The 13,212-nt window shown below is 43.6% G+C and overlaps 1 protein-coding gene across 2 annotated transcripts in view; it reads right to left on the bottom strand.

Annotated features, from left to right (window-relative positions):
• Positions 1-802: 802 nt before the first annotated feature.
• ACSS1 (acyl-CoA synthetase short chain family member 1) overlaps positions 803-13,212 on the bottom strand; it is a 30,066-nt gene continuing 17,656 nt past the window's right edge. The window contains exons 9-15 of one of the 2 annotated variants that reach the window (XM_057379329.1): positions 11,125-11,237; positions 10,627-10,753; positions 9,001-9,128; positions 7,671-7,734; positions 7,023-7,141; positions 5,701-5,914; positions 803-958 (exon numbers count right to left, since the gene is read on the bottom strand). In XM_057379329.1, coding sequence (XP_057235312.1) covers positions 5,741-5,914; positions 7,023-7,141; positions 7,671-7,734; positions 9,001-9,128; positions 10,627-10,753; positions 11,125-11,237 — 725 coding nt within the window. In that variant the 3' untranslated portion in view covers positions 803-958; positions 5,701-5,740. Of the gene's footprint in view, positions 959-2,718; positions 5,915-7,022; positions 7,142-7,670; positions 7,735-9,000; positions 9,129-10,626; positions 10,754-11,124; positions 11,238-13,212 lie in introns of those variants that run through there. The other variant, XM_057379328.1, reaches the window with a different exon arrangement.

Here is a 13,212-nt window from a genome sequence, read left to right as displayed (position 1 = left end):
CGTGCACTAGAAAATGTTTCCTTCCACAAGAAAGTTTTGGGATTTTTGTCATTGGGATGCRTTTCCATACCCATGGTGTTACTCTCACTCATTCACTGGGCCTCAGTTACAGATGTTTTTTGGGATTACTGGTTTTGGATGTATACATGAGCTTCTTAAAACATATTTCAGTGGCAGGAGAGACTTACCCAGAACAGTGTTTGCTCTCACTTTTCCTTTGTAACTACCATGGAAGGCRTTACCAAATTTCCTCTCTAATTCCTTTTGGTCTTAGACCAAAAAATATAATTTTCTGATAGTCAAGTTACTTGGGTTTCCTTTTCCTGCTTAAAACCAAGATTCAGCCTCAGATTAAGGAAGCATCTTTGAGTGCCACGACTGACAGCACACAGGGCAATCGCCTTCTGTAGGGAGTTATTATATCCAGTGGATTTTTGGAGAGGTTTTATTTCAAACATCTGTTCTACCTTTTTGCACATAACAATGAAAACCATAACAATGTTGTCAAATATCATGAAAAAAAGGTTTTTTGCCCCATCGTGGGAGTGGGGAAAGATTTTTAACAAATAACTGAAATTGCCCAGATGGATTGGTGCTCCAGCTGTGATTTTTGAGGGGTGTGTGTMGTTGTCATATTCCCATTACATCAATACACCAACCATCTTTCTCCTCTCAACCATCTGCTGCTGTAGCCAAATGTTTCGAGTAATTTTATTATTATACTTCGAGGCAGTTTGTTCCCCTGACATCTGAACAGGGACAGGGAAAGCCACGATCCGTTTGCAGCCACGAATAAAGGGATTACAGCAAAACCTTTCCTGTCTTTCCCACTATTGCAGATCTGATTGCAGACACTGGGTGGAGCAGGATGCTTACAAACCGCTTGTCCTGCACATTAATGGTTCTGCGTGTGCATCAGGAACGCCTGGTGGAAAATCGTATTTTTTCACTTGTTTCTCTGCAAAAAAAAAAGGGTTCAGGAAAGGAAAAAAGCCGCAGAAAGAAAGCTCTACATGCAGCAGTAGCGCCTTAAAGAACAGCTGCTGGATCCTGAGCCCATCCTGGGCGCCTGCTCCAGGGCTGTGAGTGATGGAGGTGCTGTGGCAGCTCGTCCCCTTCAGCCTCTTATTAATTAATTAATTCATTCATTCATTAACCCAGATGCGAGCGTGACACCCTTGCCCCTGTCCCTGTCAGAGCATCCCTTCTGCTCCTCTCTTGCCCACCTGGGTAACACAATGTACTGAGATTTTCCTGGCTTCTTTGCCCTGGTGCTGCAGAAGGGATCCTGGGGGTGTCACTGCTAAGAGTGGAACCAAGGCTTTGTTAATACTTAAAAAAAACCCCATTTTTTAGCTTGATAGACAAGGGCTGGCCAAAACAAGGGAGCCCCCCAGCTGCATGATGCCAAGGAATGGGAAAGGCTGTTTGGCATCTTGCCTAACAAAATGTGTGGGCTTTCCATGGAGAGAGTCTCTAGCCAAGGAAGGGAAGCCTTTTCTCCATGCTCTGGCTGAATTCAGGCTGAATTTAGGAAAATTAATCCACAAACACCAGAGGTTTATGTCCAAAAAGGAGACAGAAGAGTCCAGTAACTTTATTCAAATAAAAGGAAAAGGCCATGGGGCATTTCCATGGAGTCTCTCAAATTGCTAGAGGACGCAACCTCTTTTTTATCTTAATTTTGCGACCACATTTCCCTCTCTCTTTCCCCACTGGCTGAGGTACTTGAGAGGTACAGACTTCCTGAATCACCCAACACAGACCCCAATCTAATGCGCATCCCCTCCCTTTTTATTCTTTGTGTCTCTTTTTCTCTAAGTCCAGGGATTTAGTGCTGCCTTAGGTGAGTAACAATCTGTGTCAATGGGTGGAATTCCTCTGGAATTTCTGGTTCCCCCCATTGCTCCTTTCACCTGTCAGGATCTGGCCTTATCTACCAGCAAACCCCACAGTTTCTTTATAAAGACATCTCCCTGTCATTCCTTTCAAGGCAAAAGCCCCAGAAGCTGCAGAAGACCAAGGCACAGAAAAGTAAAATCAWCCCCAAAATCCAACAGGTAGAAAGTTGAGTCTTCTGCATGCTGGGCACAGGATGAACACTAGAAAGCACTGAGTTCTACTCTCCCAGYCTCAACAACTGAAAAGCCAAAGTTCTGTCACCTCAGACACAGGGAATCAAAGCAGATACACAATAGCTACAGAGAAACAGAGGCAAGAGTAAGAATGATCTGCCACAGCAGATTTTATTGCCGTGTTTGTAGGCTGGTAATTTTTGCACAGATGTGAACATTTCCATCCCAAAAGGTGGTTATGTCTCCAAAATCCTATCCCAGAAAAAAACAGGACTGAGATCACAGCATGAAAAACATGTTTCACCTCTAGACTCAGTCAGAAAACAGTTCCCTGTTCAGAATAATCAGTTTTCAAGGTGGAAAAGGATCATCTGTTCCTGCTTCATTTAAAAACAGAAATTTGTTGCTGAAATCAATTTTTGTGACTTTAATTAGCCACAGAGACAGCCCTTGAATATAATTGTGTTAGACCAGAAAACAGTCWCCATTTTACCAGTAAATTATCAGTAAATAAACCAGGGCAGCTGCAGCATCAAGGGGCCAAGTGAGGAGATGGACACCTGCTTKTCAGTCTRGACCTTTCTGTGACTAATGGTAATYAAGTATTCCCATTCATTATTCTCTGTTTGCATCACACGTGTAGAGCAGTGGGATTTCAGGATTTACACGAGACATGCAGCTTATTGCCATCCAAATGTTCTTCAACTTTGACTTGTGTTGCAGTGGCAGTTTTCTGGCATTAACTCATTTCCTGTGAGCTACTGTTTAGAGAAAAGGAGCAAAGCAAAACATCAATTTGGATCATGACTCATCCTGATCTCAAAYTCCTTTGCCTGCCTTTGAAAGTTCAGAGAACTGAGAAAGTCCCAGACCCTGGAGGGAATAGAAAGTCCGACACCTGTGATACAAAGCCAATCCATCACATGTATTTCCTTTACTGAAAATATGAATACTAAGATTATTGAATACACTGGTTTTGGTCAAGGACAATAAATGTGTTTAAAGCATGATTACAAGTAAACAAAATTCAATTAAAGGCTTAACATTAGACTGTACAAAACACACCTCTGGACAGATGGAACTTTCCCTTTATAAAATTGGGAAAATCATGGTCTGTGTCTCCAGTGGGGAACAAAGGCAGCATGACGAGGTCTTACTGGCCAAACTCGGTGGGTAAAAAAAAAACACATAGTGGCCCTTTGCAATAAATGGCAACAGGTAAAATCGACTCTGTGCCTTTTAATGAAGCTACAAAGGCAATCTGATGAATACACCACTCATGGACACACAAAGGTTTACAAGAATTCAACAGCTCTGCTTTTCTAAATGAAGCCATTGCCCCCAAGTTTGTCCCACAATCCCACTGATATTTAACTCCTTCACTGATTAGTGAAGATCAGCTCATCTTTAGAGCCTTACAGGGCCAGGGTCCTTCAGAAACTTCCTCCTTCCTGGCATTTCAGGCACTGACAAAACAGTGCCATTTCTGTGGGCTGAATCCCTCCCTGAGCCACAAGCCTGCTGCATGTGAAGTAGAAAGCACTGTCACCATACACCAGTGCTGCTGTTGATGCAAATGCAAAGCTCAACTCAGGCTTGCAGCGAAGAGCCAACTGCTGCAGTTAGCAGAAATAATGGGTAGAAAGAAGAATGGGGACTTCTCTGGACGGAAAATTTAAACTCTGGAAGGAAAATGTAAAATTTCAATTTTCAATTTAAAGCTTTCTATCAGTAGGCTACTCACTAATGCACAGAATCCTTCTGCTCATGGGAAGTGCTCTTTCCAAGCCCTGCCTAGCTCTGTTTTTAGCAGAGTCAGGGTGCTATTACACGGGCTGGGCATGGACTCAAAAGATCAGCTTGTTCCAATCCCCCTGCCATGGCCAGGGACACTTCCACTCGACCAGGCTGCTCAACCATCCAGCCTGACCTTGAATATTTTCAGAGATGGGGCACCCACAACTTCCCATTTACACCATATCTAGCACAGCCGTGAATTTATTGTGCTTCTGCAGCTTCCTGGTGAGCAGAGGAATTGGATGACAAATGTCCCAATGTCCCAAAGCACATTGCTCCTCACACAGACAGTGTTTGTGAGACAGTTCAGATGAACTAAACCATGGTTCTATGACCACTGGGACAACTCACATGGAAATTTCAGGTCAATAACACAAGGAAAATCTAAGTCTATAATATAAGGAATGCTTTCTTGACCAAAAGGAAAGTGTGTAATCTTGTTCAAAAGTAATTTTTCTTCCTCCACACTGTTATTTCAGTCTGCGTGGAGACAACTTGTTTAAACAAGGGAGTCTGCTTTTTCTGTCAAAAACATTAACTCTTGTCTGCTTCCCACTTGAGAATTACTTAAGGAAGTGGGTTGTTTTTTTTTTCTTTTGCAATGACAATAAAGTAGTGTYTATCTCCTAAAATATTAAATATCCAACTCTATCAAATCTTCAAAACTTCTGATCTTCAATTTCCCAGACAGTCCACAGGGTGTCTATACTTACCTTATGTAAAAATGGTTTTCAGTCAGAAGGATGGGTTATTTAACAAAGCATGATATTTCTTACTGTATTACTCAATCCCTAGAGACATTTAAAAGAATTCAAATTTTTTTAAAATGCAGTGTTACTCCAATTAAATTCGGGAATAAGTAACCCTACAAGCAATTTCTTCTGTACAGCCCAAATATAAGAAGTGCTTCAACTGCAATGTGTTCATGATAAAATGAGTCTAGAAATAAAACACTGGCTATATTAGTTGCAATTTTGAAAAGATTGAAAAGACAAAGGCTGTTCTTCCCTGCTATTCTGAGGTTGCTGGTTTAAAATGCCACTATCGCTTTCCACAAAGCATCTAAGAGGCACCTTTTTTGGTGGGCTGTGCAGTCTGTGGGTACCCACATGGCACTTGACTCTTTGGAAAATCAACATGGCAGCAAAGCACTGAGGACACATGGGAAGTCCAGTCGTGGGCTTTGTGGCTCCTTTTTGTAGCTGGAAGTGCTGGTGCTGGGTTACTGTGATGGGACATGAAGGGTCACAGGCTCACCGACTCTCAAAATCCCAGGACACACGGTGGTAGGAACAAATCCATAGGAGGAAAGCCAAAGGAGATATTAGAATAACTGGGTAAAGTCAAGGAAGAATTGTCAGAYTAACCATGTCCTTCTCATTTCCCTAATAATGCATATGAAACATTTAATAGAATACTCAGCATTGCTGAAAAGGCACCGCAGTTGCAGTCAAAAACAGCAGCTTGGACTCAGATATCCAAGCTGAAGGAAAGATTGAAGAAGTGTTTGCCAGRACTTCTTTTAAAACAGCAAGAAGTATTGTATAAAAAACATTTCCCTGTACAGTAAYGTTAAAATGAGGAACATTAACATCTGTATCTTGTGTTAAGTTTCAGCACAACCCATGGAAACCACCAATGGCTGCTCTACAACAGCCTGGAGAGCAAGGAAAAGGAGCTCACTGACTGTGGAAAACTGCAGACTGCTCCTAGCCCTGCACATCTCCAATTATGTTGTGGAGTGGAAAATCTTGTTCCCCTAGAAGGAAACAGTTTTTTTTTAAACACACCAAGAGAGAACTATGCTGTTTGCCTGGTTATTTGAGACCTTCCACATTTCTGAAGGAGTGAAATTCCAGAGCCGCCTGTTATGAGGAACTCTTCTCCTTGTACTTCTGGTAAGCATCCAGGATCTCCTTGACAACACTTGGATCATCAAGTGTGGTGACATCTCCCATGTTGCTTGACTGTTCAGCRACTACTTTCCTCAGCAGCCTTCTCATGATCTTCCCTGATCGGGTTTTAGGGAGGCGCTTTACCACCTGCAAAAAAAGGAAAAGACACACCTTCCATAGAACTTGAATCCTGCTGGAAACCACAAGGAAATCTGGCTGGGCCACCCTAAGCCTGGCACACTATTTCATGGCCACATCCCCTTTGGGGCTGCTGGGGAATAGATTATGGAACACACTAAATTATGTCAAAGGAAAGGAGTGTTACTAGCAGCAAATTCCTTGTGCTATAAATTTTATTCTTATTTCGAGTGGGTTTTGTTCCCCATTTCCATGGCCAGGCTGGTACCCTGATCTTTTGGGAGTCAGGTCCTGCATTTGCTAATAACTATTGAAATTTTTACTCAGATAAACTCAGGCGTTTACTCAGATAAACTCAGGCTCAGTAAACTCACTCTAACGGTGACACAGACCTCAAGGCGTTACCAGAACAGACAGAAATACACATATTCCCCTTTACAGGGCAGGAATATAGAGGAACAAGATTCTGCACACCAGCTGCAGGGTCTGCTACTCAAGGGATATCCCCTCTCTGCCTGGTATCTGTCAGCCTACACACCTTCCTCCATAACCAGAACAAAGCTAAATGCCTTAGCTATGCCTCCTGGGCAGCACTTAGCAGCAAATTCAGCATTCAAAGGCTTTAGCATGAATCTGAGCCTGGTGAGGAATTCTCAGGCAGTGACCAGAGATACCAACAGGTCTCACATTTTGCTGTGTGATCACAGTAGGCTACAAAACTCCATAGCATCAACTGCTATGGAAAAAAGTTAGAGGTCTTCTCTGCAGGTCGACCCCAAAACACAGGGAAACAGGCTTTCTCTGGCATTCCTGTAAATTCTGGAAGCTTCCCCAATCCATTGAGGATATCCTGGGCTGTTCCAAGTTGAAGGAGCCACCCTTGCCTGCTCCTGTTGTATTCTGTCACCTGTGCCTTGGTGTCCACCTCACAAGCACGTGGCTAAAGCAGAGCCCTCAAAGGAGTGTCTGGTCACTGCCTCCAAGAAGAGAGAAATGGATGCAGGCAGACTTTGGGGGCAGCTAAGGAGAAGCTCTGTGAGCTCTCCTCTAACACCAAAAGGGAGATGCTGGAAGGTGAGGAGGCTTGAGACTGGTACCAGTTTCAGTCTCCACTTACCAGAATGTGGTCAGGCACAGCATACTTTGCTATCTTGGATGCCACAATGGTTTTGAGCTCTTCTTTGATACTGTCTGCATGAGCTGTCTGCTCCTTTAGCACTATGAAAGCAAAGGCACCTGGAATGAGCAGAAGCCACAAACCTCGTATTAGATACTGGCTGGCAAGACCAGGGATGCTCGCTCAAATGCTTCAAACCATTCCTATGTACAATCCAGGAACTGACAAAAAAAAAACATTGATCCTGTTTGCAAAATCAAGTCAGAATCCAGCCCTCAATGGCTCAGCCTTTTCTTGGCATCTATGACTGATCTCAGCGACAATGACAAGTCAACATAAATTACCAAAGTGTCACTRGGATCAAAAGCTGGCCAATGCAAATCAGCTATTCCCATTCTGTTYAAAGGACATATCTCACACAATCCTRTAAAAGGAAGCTCTGCCATAAACACTATGTATGAAAACAGTTTAGGGAGTAACACCCAGGTTAGGAACATGCAGTGATTTTCATGGCTGTCTTTGTCTCTTGGAGCTGCAGCCTTAGGATAACTGCCCTCCCATTCCCTAAGCATCTCCTAACATGCAGCCTGGGTTAGAATTCAGGGAATTAGATACAGATGTCATGCCAGGACACTGCTTTTCACATACCTTCTCCTTTGATCTTATGTGGGTACCCGACCACAGCTGTCTCAGGGACCTCAGGGTGGTCAGCCTTCACAAAAAAATGAAAAAAAATACACAAATCATAACTGCATCAAGCCCWGCAGAGTTTGTGCCAGTTGCTCTACAAACAAAGCTCTCCTACATCCACTGCACACCCAGCTGAATTTGCAGCAGCTGGAAACCTGCTTTCTCTTTCTTTGTGCCTGACTGTGGTCCCAAGTGGTGACAGGCCACAGCCAAATCACAAGTACAACCAGTCTTGCAGTGCTCAGGGTGACAGGGAACTGTGGCCAGCAGAGGTAAAAAGTGAAGCTGCCAACACCACATTGGACTGGTGTTTATAAGTGCCAAAAAAACCACCAGAAGGCAGAAAGAATCAGATTTCTCCATTCCCGAATCAAAATGTATTTTTGTTAACATGCTACACAACAGTGATTACTTCTGTTGCACTTTGGAGTTTAATTTAACATTCTTCTGCAGTAATGTGATGGTTTGGGTGCACAGACCAGAAGAAACCTCATATCTGCATCCCACACCAAAGAATGGATTATGTTATCTTCAATTAGATTCAAATATGAAAGAAAACATCATACAGCAATCTAGGCATGTAAATATATTTGCATATACACATACATAGATTGTGAGAGGAGCAGGATCCTATAGCTATGATCAGAAACTTGCACAGACATAAGAATTGTTCACAGGGGAGAAAGTGGGATCATGTGTTCCATGTGAACACAGCTCAGGTTTATCAGATATTACATTTAAATGCMATTTGCAGGCAAGGCACATAATGTAGATATACAGGTCAAGGYTTAAATATAAACACTCTGAGGACTTTCTGTTTTCAATTCCCTGAGCTAATATGATTTTCTCTCAAAATGACAGGCTACCTTAGCAGCTGACATAAATCAAGGTTGCTTTATGTTCAACACTGCTGAACTCTCAGGCACACTCAGCTAGTTGAGATGAAGCTCAGGTTTAGGAAGGAGGGGTGAGGTGTTARCAGAGGGCAAGGAAGAAATAGAAGAGAGACTTATGGAGTGTCCACCAGCATAAAAAAATGACAACTGCAATGTCACTGAGAGGAAACAGCTCCGACAGTTCTCCTGCATGGACTGCCCACGGTGTTTTTCCTCTCTCCATTGCTCATTTGTTGTCCCCTCAACAAGGGAGCTGTTTCCTCTCACACCTTTTCTATTCCTTGTGCATYGAGCTGTGGCTATGCAGGGGCAGGGGTTTGAAAGCAAGAGACAAAGCTGCTTTGAAAAACACTCATGCCCTGCTAAGAGACCTCCACCTGCCTGGGCCTTACCATTGCATCTTCGATTTCTGCCGTGCCCAGCCGGTGCCCACTGATGTTGATGATGTCGTCCACGCGCCCYGTGATCTGGTAATGGCCTTGCTGGGTCCTGTAAGCACCATCCCCTGTGAAGTAGTAACCTGCAGCAAGGACACAGGGCTGATCAGCAGCAGCAAGTGGGCCAGTTTTGGGTTCTGGTGCAGGACAGACCTTGTCCTGGGGTGGTGGAAGGGCAGGGTGGATGGGACAGCTGGCAGGTTGTGACAATCTCCCAGCTGCCTCCCACCATTTCCATCCCCTCTGCCATCCTCTGTTCTGCCCAGGCTGTGCTGCTCCTGACAAACATSTGAACAGCACCAAAGCTCTGGAGCTCAGTCTCTGCCAAGGTGGACAAATCACTGCAGCACTCAGTAGCAAACAGTGGCTGATGCTCCTACAGTAAAACCAAACCAGCGACACAACCCAGCAATGCTCAGTTGGATTTACAAAACCAAGAGGGGCTCTCTGATCTCCCCAGGGTTCACATGCCTATGTTTGCACAGCAGCTGTGTGCTCAGGCCTCTTGGTGCCTCAACATAAAACCACCCCAAATGCCATTTGCCATCGTGCCACAGGCCACTGGTGCAGCTCAGAACTGCTGTTAGCTACTCCTGAGCAATGGAAAACCTTAGCTGTTCAGCTGAAAGGGAGCAGTTTTATTACATTTTCTACGTGGGAACACTGCCAATTTTTTATCACTTACATTAGGATGGATGAAAAGCCATTTTCCCTCCTGGCTAACAAAGATTCAGATCCCAGATAACAGCCACTGTCTAGCATGTGAGTGTGGGAGAAACACTCTACCAGATTAGCTAAAAAAACCCCAAACCATCCCACAATAAGCAGGGTGTTCAGAGGGTCTGAAACATTTGATGGGAACCACAAAAGGCCCAGGGTTTCCTGGAAACTCCAGTGTCACAGAGGACACATCCTGTAACAGATTGTGCTGGCTCTTCACCAAGGCTCTGTCTGCATCTGAATMGCTCCAGTGGCACCTCTGAGAAGCAGCAGGCAGCTACTGCTGTGAAATGTGAGGGTGGCTCTTGCCAGAACCCATTACTGGCCTATTCATGGACTTTCACTCACGTCTTCCACCCTTCCAGATCAATTAAACAACTCTCAACTAAACATCAACAAAGCATCAGATGCAAATGTAGTGAGTAACAAGGGACTATGGGGTCATTCAATTTCTTGTACCCATTTCCCATTCTTTTTATCCAGCCCATTTTGTACAATTTTCAGGATTGCCTATCTAATTCTTGCTTTTCAATTGCTTTCCTGAATGAAGACAGTTGTCTTGTCCAATGTCCTACAAAAAAAGGTTTCATCCAATATGCCTGTTTCCGAGTAAAACACAAGGCTCCAAAGAAAAGCTATTTAGACTTCAAAGCTAAGGAATTAAAGCTTTCTAGAAAATACATGCCTTTTTGACAGCTAGAAGAGTCAACACTACCCAAAACCATCAGGGCATGCTTGCAACACATGGCACACACTCCAAGCCATCATGGTCTGGATATTACAGAAATATCAGAAAGTCCTGCTGAAAATATTCACTGTTTATAGAGCAGTGAAACTGCTTTCCCTTGGCACTTTCCTTACCTGGGTAGGGTTTGAAATAGGCATCAATAAATCGCTGGTGATCTCCATAGATTGTTCTTGCCATGCCAGGCCAAGGGTGGGCAATGCACAGGGCACCAGACRCGTCATTGCCCTCTATAACCTCTCCCTGCAGGTTCAAGCACAGGAAGGATGAACAGGTGAACAAAAGAGGAATAGAAAAGATCTTCTGAGCCATTGGTCTGGCCAGAGTCACCCTGTTGCTTACTGCAGACTGCCAGAGAAGGTCATAAGTGGATAAAATAAATGTCAACAATTTTCCAGACACTTGCACTGCCCTATTGGCAAATCTGTGTGGAGAAATGAGATATTCTGTCTCTTTCTCGCTCTCCATATATATATAAATAGCTCATCTGTTCTATTATTTTAATGGAGAAACAAGCATCCTTCTGGATCCTGTCCCTTTGCTGTCCAAAAAGTGATCAAGGCAGAAACACACACCAGYTTCTTGTTTGGGCACCCAGCAGAGCTTCAACTCACGTTCTCATCCATCAGCACAGGCACAATGCCAAAGAAAGGTCTCATGGCCATAGCTGGAATGATCTCAGCTTTCTCCTCTGAGGGCCGTGGGGCAATGCAGATACCACCAGTTTCTGGAAGAAAAATGAAAAATAAAATATATGTAGTCCACGCAGGGCTGGATGAAAGGAAATTCCAGAACTCAGCAGCCCCATTTCCCACCCCAGAAGTGATTTTACAGGGAAAGCATAAGCATGTCAGGGGATTTGTCTCCCACTAGTGTTTCCACAGCTGTCTAAAGTTAGCAGGGAAAGCACTTCAGGAGTGTGAATTACTGTTATTACAGARTATGAGATTAACCCACCCCTTACAGGCAGGTTGAGCTTATCTTCTAGTCAAAATTGAATGTTTTAATYATCCTTTTTCCTTCCTGCTGGGATGGACATTTTATCAGACTCCAACCTTAATGAGATCCTTTCTATTTTAAATCTAAATCAGCAAGACAAGACAGAAACAAAAATAAAGGAGAACAAGGCTTTTAAAAATACAGCTCTATAAATAAAGGTATGTTCTGCTGCATGGAGAGTGCATTCCTCTGCTGGCTTTGCTGAGATTGTGAAAACTGAAACCAGGGGTTGGTAAGGCTGAATTTGACCCTGAATTTACATCAGGTCTCTGGTGGCTTCTAAGCTTTAGATCTGTAGAAAAGAGTTTCTTACACAGAGAATTATGTCCCAATTATTTCATTGATGGGCATGCATCCATCCAATATTTCTGTTAATTTTGAAAACAGGAATTTGAATTTTTTCAGGAAAAAGCACCCCAGACAYCTGCTGTTCTCAGTTTGAACAGACAAAATCCACATCAGAACAGGGACCCTGATGAAACCAAAGGCTGCTCTTCCTAAGACAGTTTTCCTTCCAAACACAGCACTGAAAGCTGTTTCAACACRGTGTTTGCCACATCCCACACATGCTGCAGCCAGCTGCACACAAAATCCCATTCCTGAGGGAGCTACATGGTAGCAAAGGTGCCTTAAAAATYATTTGCAAAGTGAACACCTGTTATAATTTGGTTTAGAAGCACCAATTTTAGCCACTGACAGATGACATCGAGACTTCCAGGCCCTGTCCTTAAAAAGCCTGTCTCTTCAGAGGCAAAGCAGAAGGAAAAAAGTTGTATTTACCTGTACCCATATTTTGGGCAAGGACAGCAGAGTGTGAGCAGGGGATGGGTGCTTTGAACCAGGCTCCTCTCTGCCATGGAGAGATCCCTCCTGGCAGTGGAGCACATGCTCTCTGCCACCAGATTGGAGTGCCCACTTTGGGGAAAATCTGTTTCAGAAGCACCAGCCCATTCTAAATCGATGTCAACAATGATACCAACAGCAAAATCTTCCACAGCCTATGCAGAGATGTCTTTCACAACCAGTTTCTGTTCATGGCTGTATTTTTTTTTTGTGAAATCAGAGACAAAAGTGAAAATACCTGGTGTCTCTTCTGCATGGTGAAGAACTKCATCTAAAACTCAAACACAGCTTTGATTCTATTACTGTTGTCAATCACAACAAAGCTCTACCTGGCTTCTTCACAGCAAGACCCATAGGAATTTTTCATCTGCACACACCACACTATTTAAATTGCTTCTCATAATTGCTCTCTCACTCATTTGCCTCATCCAAAGACTTTAAAGTGGATTCTTAAATCACCATTTGCTGATGCCTGCCAGGCTTTATTAGCTGGCAACAGGTTGCTGCTTTGGGGAGCAGTGTCCCGTGGAGGACACTGCACAGAGCAGCACAATTAACCAGCAAGACTGAAATTCTATAGGAAAGGTGACACTGCAGYACCACAGCCAGCATCCATCACACTGTTCCTGTGATCCCTTCCCACGGTCCTTTTTTTTATGTTCAAATGGCATATATAATCTTTCCAAGATTAATTTGGCTTCCTCTTTATTAAAGCATCAGCTGTGGGAAAAGATTGATTCCACTTTCTAATAAAATCAATGTCATGAATATTTATCTTTATATTATGCTTCCAGGAGCAGGAGTTCACCTGTTTACCTGTGAAATAATGCCTGGTTCAAGGTAAGACCAAGCACTAACAG

This window comes from Malurus melanocephalus, unplaced genomic scaffold (genome assembly GCF_030028575.1).
Source record: "Malurus melanocephalus ecotype Western Australia unplaced genomic scaffold, MMel_1.1 scaffold_402, whole genome shotgun sequence".
NCBI classification, from domain to species: Eukaryota; Metazoa; Chordata; class Aves; order Passeriformes; family Maluridae; genus Malurus; species Malurus melanocephalus.
The sequence above is the reverse complement of the archived record's forward strand: the minus strand, read 5'-3'. Positions and strand labels throughout refer to the sequence as shown.